This window comes from Haematobia irritans, chromosome 2 (genome assembly GCF_050003625.1).
Source record: "Haematobia irritans isolate KBUSLIRL chromosome 2, ASM5000362v1, whole genome shotgun sequence".
In the NCBI taxonomy this organism is placed as follows: Eukaryota; Metazoa; Arthropoda; class Insecta; order Diptera; family Muscidae; genus Haematobia; species Haematobia irritans.
This window is the reverse complement of record NC_134398.1, coordinates 221627464-221636827: the sequence shown is the minus strand read 5'-3', so window position 1 is coordinate 221636827 and position 9364 is coordinate 221627464. Positions and strand designations below refer to the sequence as shown.

Genomic DNA, 9364 nt, shown 5'->3' with positions numbered 1-9364 from the left:
GCTAGACAATTTTCCTAGGGGGGGGGCTATAGCCCCCCTAGCTAAAACTTTATAGACTGAACTTATAGGTTCAACTAATGTTTTATTTCATAAAATTTAATAAAAAATAGACATCAAAATAACTCGAGAATCAATTTATAATAAAGCAACTAAAAGTACCCTACGGGAAATTGGTGCAAATTGTGAAATAAAATTTAGTGAAATAAAATTATAAGAATAACCTTTTGTTCGATATATTTCAAATTTTTTTTTTCATTTCGGGTTCGATTAGGAGCCCAAATTGAAAGAGATTTCTAAGAGTTTGTCCGAGACTGGTTCCTGAGGACCTGTTTATGGGTTGCTCCTGCTAAATTGTTCCAGAATATGTCCTTTGGGGTGAGTCCAAGACGCGTCCTAAAATGTAAGTTTACTCCGTCAATAACAAACCCATGTAAAGGTGGACGGTCCCTTCCATACGTTTTGATCAGAACTGGGACTGGTCCATACACACCAGGGACTAGTCCTGTACCAGTTCTGTGGTTGATCCATTTCCCGTAGGGTAGTTCCACACTTTTCCCAGCAAAAAATTGGGAGTTGTTCTAAAGGCACAACTTTGAAAGCACTTCCAAAAATGTCCTCACAAAGAAGTTAACTATTTTAACTACACAGAAAGTTTTTTTACTTCATTTTTTTATATTTTAATGCGTAATTTTTTGTTTTCTTTTTTCAAATAGTTTAAAAAAAGAGTAAAAGAGTAAGTAAGAGTGTACCACTTCCAGACCCAAAAAGAACATTTTCATTTCTTTTTGGCGACGCTTTTTTGCAGCATTATTAAGATATTAATTTATGAAAGAATAGTTCTAATATCAATTACTATTTTTTATTCAACTAAATCATAAGTTCAACCACAGCATTATTTCATAAATATCAGACTTCTACCACAACCCAAGTAATTCGATTGTGCATGAAAGTCTTTAGTGGAACTTTGTGCGTTGTACGAGTATATACTTGCTTAATTTTTATAAAAATGTAAAATCGTAAATAGGTTTTCAAATTCTGGGGGGGGGGCTAAAATTTTTCTGGGGGGTCTAAGCCCCCTCCCCAGAGGCCTTCCTACGCTTATGATAAATCCAGAATCCGATATAGGCCTCATAGGTGAAATCTTTAAATTTATCTTCGGGAAGTGTCCTCAAGTCCTCAAGCCCTCCTGAAATTTAAAAGGAAACCCTAATATTTGGTTCATGTTGGTGGGTATTTAAGATTCGGCCCGGCCGAACTTAGTGCTGTATATACTTGTTTATTTATATTTTTATTTTTATATGATATCTATATACATTTTTCGGACATTATACTAGATATTACAACAAATGAGATCAATTTTTGTGATGTTTACTTTTCAATGAACATTTCAAAGGGTGAAATAGGTTCAACCCCTTTCTATAAAATCTTGCATTAATCCAGTCCAATTTTTATTTGTTTTTAATTGTATTAAAATATTATGCAAAATCACTTCTCTATAACTTTTTATGTGTCGTTGTTAATGTCTTTTTTGTTAAGCAAATTTCGTTTCTTTCTAATACCCTTTAACATTTTTTATGACAATGACATTGTCAAATACATAAATTTATTTTTCTGTGAAATTAAAAATAATTTCGTTATTAAAATATTTTTAAAAAAAAAATTCGTTAATACCACGAAACGTAATATTTCACAGAAAACTTCTTATGTAGGCTTATTTCATTTTATATTTTCAAATAAAACCCAGGCCATTAATGTCTTGTCCAGAATCATAACCACATCTTCTACCTCGTACAAAATTTAATTGTTGTTTACTTTTTTTCACCACATTTCATATATAAAAATGCGGTATTTTTTTTTAATACAATGAAAGTTCATTGCTGCAGTATTATTTTTCCTTTTCGCATACACAATAAACAATCAGACATCATGGTAGACGAACAGACAGACAAACAGATACGCGGGTAATTAGGCATGAGACATCAAAAGATTATTTGCGGGGGAGCAAGAAAATCATTGCCCGAATGAAAATTCTTATACAATTTATTTACATTTCCGATTTGAACGCCCGTCTTGCCTTCGCTCTCGCCACTGTCCATGGTCCATGAGTATTGGAGGAATGAACGATCTGAAGACGTCAACAGAGCGCGTAGAAATAACAATATACTTTCGATTGCCGCATTTTCGTTGTGAAAATGGCATTAAATATTATTAATTATAATGACATGAAAATATCCCATAATACTTGTAGAAATATATATATATAAATATGGCCATGTATGTTCCCATGTCCATCTTAATTTTTCTTTATGAATGACCACACCATTTCCAAAGGAAATGCATTTTGGTTCATACATACTTAAGAAATGATAAGAAAACGAGGAAAACATTATTAAATAGAAAATCTTGTCAACGGTTTTTAATAGATTTTTAATAACTATAATAAAAATTAGCAAATATTTATTTTAATAAAATATTAGGTGCAAAAATTTGATGTTCGTAGAAAAAATTTATTTGTATACAAATGTTGCCTTATTTACATATTAATATATCAATTTCATCATAGAATATTTTTTTGGAAATATTAATTTCATAGAATTTTCTAACCTATCCTTGTACGACGCAACTTTTCTCCAGAGCCATGTTCCGAGAACAAAATTAGTCTGGCAGTTACTCACTTCTTCTGTCTTTCACCTTACACTGAAAAAACAGTGAACCCTCCAGGAAGAAAACTTTCGGTTAATTTTAGAAAATGTTGAATATTTGTAGAAAATTTTAACTAAACAGTATTACAAACGATGTCATAAAAATAAGTAAATATTTTTCGACAAATTCAAGAAAATTTATTAGCCATAACTAAGTTTTTTCACTTGTTAAAGAAAATTTTGTAGTTGGAAGGAAAAACTTGGAGTTCAAAATTGCAAGAATGTCTTTAGTGACATACGAAGTTCATGATGGACGTATTTTTGGTAAAATTTACAAATTTAAAGAAATTCTGAACTATTTTGTGGAAGACACGAATTTAGTCAATCTTTATGCTTCATTTGAGTATATTTTTTTCCTCGGATTTAGTTAATTTTACTAACGTACACAAAAAATTATTAGAATAAAGGAAACTTTCTCCAAACATAATAATTCCATGAACTAAAATAAAGTTAAATTGGCTTTAGTGAAATAGAGAGTTCACTTTTTTTTGAGTGTATCCTCTTGAATATTGTTTTGATATTTTCTTTTGTTGGATAATGAATATCGACCTTGACTCTCCTGGAATGTTGTTACAGTTGTGATAACAACGTTCTGGCATTTCTGTATGCATACACTGGCGCTGGATAGTTCATTCATAGGTCCGGTCAATTGTATACAAGGTTTCTTTGTCCGATATTTGGATACTACCGGCGAGTGACTCGTTTCTACATTAGAGCATATCAAAACTGGAATCGGAGTGGGCGTACGATCTGAGAAGGTTGTCGAATATGACCTTATGGAAAAATAAAATTTATATATAGAAGTATAGAAATAAAATTTTCGGAAAATATATATATAGAAAAAAACAAACTTTAGACAAAATTTTCTAAAGAAATAAAATGTTGACAAAAAGTTTCTATAGAAATAAAATATTTAAAAAAAATTTCTGTAAATATAAAACCTATAGAAACAAATTTTAGACAAAAGTTTCTATAAATATAAAATTTTGAAAAATTTTCTATGGAAATACAATTTTTCTCCAGAAGCAAAATTTAGATAAATTTTTATATAGAAATAAAATTTTGACAAATTTTTCTATAGAAAGAACATTTTGACAAAATTTTTTAAAGAAAAAAAAATTTTCGAAATTTTCTTTAAAAATAAAACTTTGGCAAATAGTTCTACAGAAATAGATTTTTTTTATTTTCTAGAGAAATACAATTTTGAAAAACTTTTATATACAAATAACATTTTTCTATAGAAAAAAAACAAAATTTATACAAAATTTTCTAAAGAAATAAATGTTGACAAAAAGTTTCTATAGAAATAAAATATTGAAAAAAATTTTCTGTAAATATAAAACCTATAGAAACAAACTTTAGACAAAAGTTTCTATAAATATAAAATTTATTTTATTTATTTATTTTATTTTCATTATGTAATTTGAAGCCACATAGCGGCCAATTTATGTAAATTACAATGGACTACTAACCGTGACTTGAATTTTGAAAAAATTTTTCTCTATAAGCAAAATTTAGATAAATTTTTCTGTAGAAAGAATATTTTTAAAAAATTTTCTATAGAAACAAAAATTTTGTCGAAATATTCTTTAGAAAAAAATGTTGTCAAATTATTATTCTATAAGAATAATAATTTTGTCAAAATTCTCTATAGAAATACAATTTTGACAAAATTTTCTATAGAAATAAAATATTTTTTATAGAAATTTTCTTCAGAAATAAAATTTTGCCATTTTTTTCTATAGAAATAACAAAGAAACAAAAGTTTCTATAAAAGATTGGCAAAATTTTCTATAGAAAAAAAAATTGTACAAAATTATCTATAGAAATAAAATGTAGACAAATTTTTCTAATAAAACTTTTTTTTCAAATAAAATTTTCTATTGAAATAAAATTTTCAAAATTTTTCTATAGAAATAAAATTTTGAAAAAAATATTCTATAGAAATAAAATTTTGACAAAATTCTCATATTTGACAAAAATCTCATAAAAGAATTTATATTTAAAAAAAAACAAAATAACATAATTAGTTAAGCGTTAGTAATATTTGGTTGTGAAAACCGAATATATGTATATATTTTTAATATTTCTATATATATATATATATATATATATATATATATATATATATATATATATATATATATATATATATATATATATATATATATATATATATATATATATATATATATATATATATATATATATATATATATATATATATATATATATATATATATATATATATATCGCTCTCCTTAAATGGATGAGATATGGTATTGTGTTTCTACTTCAGTCTAAGAATATCTAATCTCCTCCCTCATAAAGAAATTAGTTGTTGCAAAGAGAAAATAAACATACCCACAAACATATACAATAAGAGCCCACATTATAAGCTCTTACACGAACATATATAAAACCCCACTACTTAAGCTCCTACACGAATCTCGAAGCAGAAAATCTTTTTCTCTTTGTTACGTCTCCCTCTCCAATATCAACTACAGTTATTGAGATGTTAACTCGTTGTGTTACAAATCCTTGTGACGTGAATCTTTGTTCAATTGATAATACAGTAAATGAGGTTATTCTGCTACTTTTAATGTTTAGTGTTGCCACATTGTTGGATATTAGGATACTAATTCTAAATGATTGTTGTTATAAATTTATAGAAACGGGCAGCACTCTATTATAAGAGATACAAAAAATGGAACTAAAAAACAAATCACCGATTAAGGGACAGTAACTTTAACTTGGGAAATAACCCAAAGCAAGTTTTTATAAAGTTTATATTATTTTATGTGGATTATTAGAGAAAAGTAATAGTGAAAAATGGCCTTAATACTAAATATTATACTGGCTAGTGAAAATTATGACTAATTTTATAATATTTTTATTTTAAATATATTCTGAGAAGAATTTCAAAAATGTCCCATTAGCTCATAGATATGATTCCACTTTTTTCAATGTGGTAAGTTTTCCTATAAACGGTATGTCGTCCGTTTGTAATAGAACCAAAATTTCAACTTATTAAAAATAATTATTTTCATTTGCAGGTAGAAAGACTGTTTAATGCTAACTAAGCTAATATCCTCATTGGCTCTAGGAAACTACTCTTGAAAACCGTAATTTAAAAATCAATATGTACGATAGAATTTGAATTTTTTTTTTTATATTTTGTATAACTTTGCAATTTCAGAATCTTATAAAGCAAATCTACCCAACAAAATAGCCAAATCGATGAAATTGGACAGCAATTCAATGAATGAATATAGCAGGTTACGCCATACATATATCTTTCATATGGATAAAAAAACATGGAAATTGAAATTAATTAGTTTAGTTCTACTAACATAGAATATTACCCTTTTGAAGAAGCAATTTCTAACTATCGACAAGTAACTGCATCCGATGTGCGAATAAAAATATTTCCTTTATTGTGCGTCTTAAACCATAGTTTTTTTTTTGTAATATAATAATTTTTTGAAATAAAGTTCTGGGGGTTATAGAAAATTGACTTGTATTGTTCATTTTTCCGGATAGTAGGAATAGTTTGAATGAGTGTGAGAACATTCTTCCCATAGCGTAGTAATAATGAACTAAAATACGTATTGCATATACATGAACTAATTTATAAGAAAATCATGAACTTATCTAGATGAAAAAAATCTTTGGCGCCAAATCATGGTCATTCTTACTATGGGTTAGTTGATTTTTCGCAAAGAATAGTTCACTTTTTTTTCGGTGTAATCTCATTTTTGGAAGTGATAAAAATCAAATCTTCTTTCCTTAATTAATGCTGTTTAAATTTAGCAAATGTTTGATTCCGATTTCAAGAACGAAATATATTTTTGTTCGTATATCCTTTCAAATATGTCTGGCAACTTCAAATGTAGTCGATTGACTACCTCAACATAGAACTTCCCTAATCCCTTCCACCTTCAGCAGATTTTTATATCCCTGAAACAATGAATGAAAGTTGGTGGTGTTGGAGAAGGTTGCATGAAAGGGAGACTACACTGAAATTCTAGCCAGTTGACATGCCCTATTAAATGGGTTAATGGCAAATGGAACGTGGCCACGAAGAAGAAAAGAAGAAAAAAAAAAGCAAAACCACCATGTGCAGACAGGTTCTAAACAAACATGTTCGAGCATCGAAGTTCGATGTTGTACTCGTAAGCTCTGCATGTTCGGTTGGTTGGTATGCTAGCAGCGTCAATCAGCAGGAAATTAATGTTTATCGAGTTTCCTTTTTCATTCAGTTTTCTTGTGGCAGTGATGGTGATAACGGGATAAAAATTTTATTTCGTGGCAGAAAAAATCAATTCTCCTGTGGTCGTGGTTATTATTATTATTCTTGTGTTATGTTTTTTCTTCCTTCCCGTATAATTTTAATTCAATTTTTAATCCGACAAAGAATAAAATGCCAACTAGAAAAAAATTAATTTAACAAAAGTACTATCGCTTCCCTGTTAAGAAAGGAAAAAAAATAAAGAAAACACACGCACACTCCTATATCAAAAAAAAAAAAATCCTAAAAAAATTATATACAGGAATTTTTTGGCATCGCAATTGTAAGAGTCCGCCGGTGATATTCTCTTTATAACTACAACTCTCACTCGCCTTTGAAATCTATGTATTCTCCATGATATGCTACTCCAATTTAACCAGCAAAACCAAAATGCCAAGTGAGTGAGGTGCTGGTTTTATGCTATACAAAATCACACAAAAAGTCCCAGTAAGAGGGGTGTGAGTGAGAGAGTTACAAAGTGAAAAAAAAGAGTGTGGGCGAGAGTGAATTGTGTATGAGAAGAAGAGAGTTTATGGCTTAATTTATGCTTTAACCAACAAATAACCATATTTCAACACGAATTCGAATGCGGTTTCTTCAGTGCCGGCTTTTACAGTTTCCGGTTCTTTATTGTAAGTGTAATTAAGCAAATTAAACAAATAATGAAATAGTTAATTTCAATTCAATTGAGAGCAAAAAGTGGAGAAATTATAGATGAAACTTTTTAGTTTTTGGTGGTGGTATGAAATCAATCAGTTCCAGTTTCAAACCTACATATTTAAAGCAACAGTGGGCCCTTTAATTATGTACACAGAAAGAAAAACTACTTTCTTGAAGGAAGAAGTTATAAACGAAATATCTCATTGTTATGAAAGATTTTCTTTAGGAACAAATAAATACGAATTTATTGCAAACGTCGATATTAACGCCTCTAATCTTTAAAGAATTTTGCATTTAAAGATATTGTTCTGAATGTAAAGAAAAACACTATTGCTTTCAAGAAATAATCTCTAATGTTACTGCAATTCTGAAATTTTGAAAACAATGACGTAAATTTATTTTAAAGATATTGCATATTTGATTTAAAGTTTTTTTTTTTCGATTAGTTAATTTTTTTACTATGAGGTTCCGGTTACACTTTGGATTTGTGAATTGACCTTAAATGTATGTCATAAACTTTGTATCCAAATCTAGCGACACAGTTTAGTTTTCCAATATATTAAAAACTACACACTAATAGAAAAAATTACGTTCCATAGTCGTGAACGGACGGTGACAAATTGAAACGGAAACGTTCACAAAAAATCAAAACGGAATGTTCACAATTTCGTCCACGGGCGTTCACAATTTCACGAACGGCATTCGTTTTTCTTTGGCCATGAAAAGTCTTAAAATAATCGTTAGACGTTATTGTGGCAACTCCCTCGGTGGGGCAATCTGCTAAGGCGACTGTTAACGCGTATAGTGCAGAAAACACAGGTTCGAGTCACGGTAGCGGATATGTTTTTTATACCCACCACCATAGAATGGTAACGGGGGTATAATAAGTTTGTCATTCCGTTTGTAACACATCGAAATATCGATTTCCGACTATATAAAGTATATATATTCTTGATCAGGGAGAAATTCTAAGACGATATAGCCATGTCCGTCTGTCTGGCTGTCTGTCTGTCTATCTGTCTGTTGTAATCACGCTACAGTCTTCAATAATAAAGCAATCGTACTGAAATTTCGCACAAACTCTTATTTTGTCTGCAGGCAGGTCAAGTTCGAAGATGGGCTATATCGGTCCAAGTTTTGATATAGTTCCCATATAAACCGACCTCCCGATTTGGGGTCATGCGCTTATAAAAACCTTAGTTTCTATCCATTTGCCTGAAATTGGAAATCTAGAGGTATTTTATGACCACAAAGAGATGTGCCAAAAATGGGGAGTATCGGTCCATGTTTTGGTATAGCCCCCATATAGACCGATCTCCCGATTATATTTCTAGGGCTTCTAGAATCGATAGTTTCTATCCAATTCGCCTGAAATTGGAAATCTAGAGGTATTTTAGCACCATGTGCCAAAAATGGTGACTATCGGTTGATGTTTAGGTATAGCCCCCATATAGACCGATTTCCCGATTTTACTTTTTGGGCTTCTAGAATCCGTAGTTATTATCCAATTTGGTTGAAATTTGAAATCTAGAGGTATTTTAGGACCATAAAGAGGTGTGCTAAAAATGGTGAGTATCGGTCCAGGTTTTGGTATATCCCCCATATAAACCGATCTCCCGATATGGGGTCTTGGGCTTATAGAATCCGTAGTTTTTATCCAATTTGCCTGAAATTGGAAATCTAGAGGTATTTTAGAACAATAAAGAGGTGT

General features: G+C 29.6%; 1 protein-coding gene across 1 annotated transcript; it reads right to left on the bottom strand.

The window, feature by feature from the left end:
- Positions 1-3180: 3180 nt before the first annotated feature.
- On the bottom strand, positions 3181-5204 carry LOC142225295 (uncharacterized). Its single transcript, XM_075295072.1, has 2 exons — positions 5067-5204; positions 3181-3475 (listed from the first exon to the last, which is right to left on the bottom strand). Exons 1-2 carry the CDS (start codon positions 5093-5095, stop codon positions 3181-3183), a joined length of 324 nt encoding a protein of 107 aa, XP_075151187.1. The 5' UTR covers positions 5096-5204.
- Positions 5205-9364: the final 4160 nt, after the last annotated feature.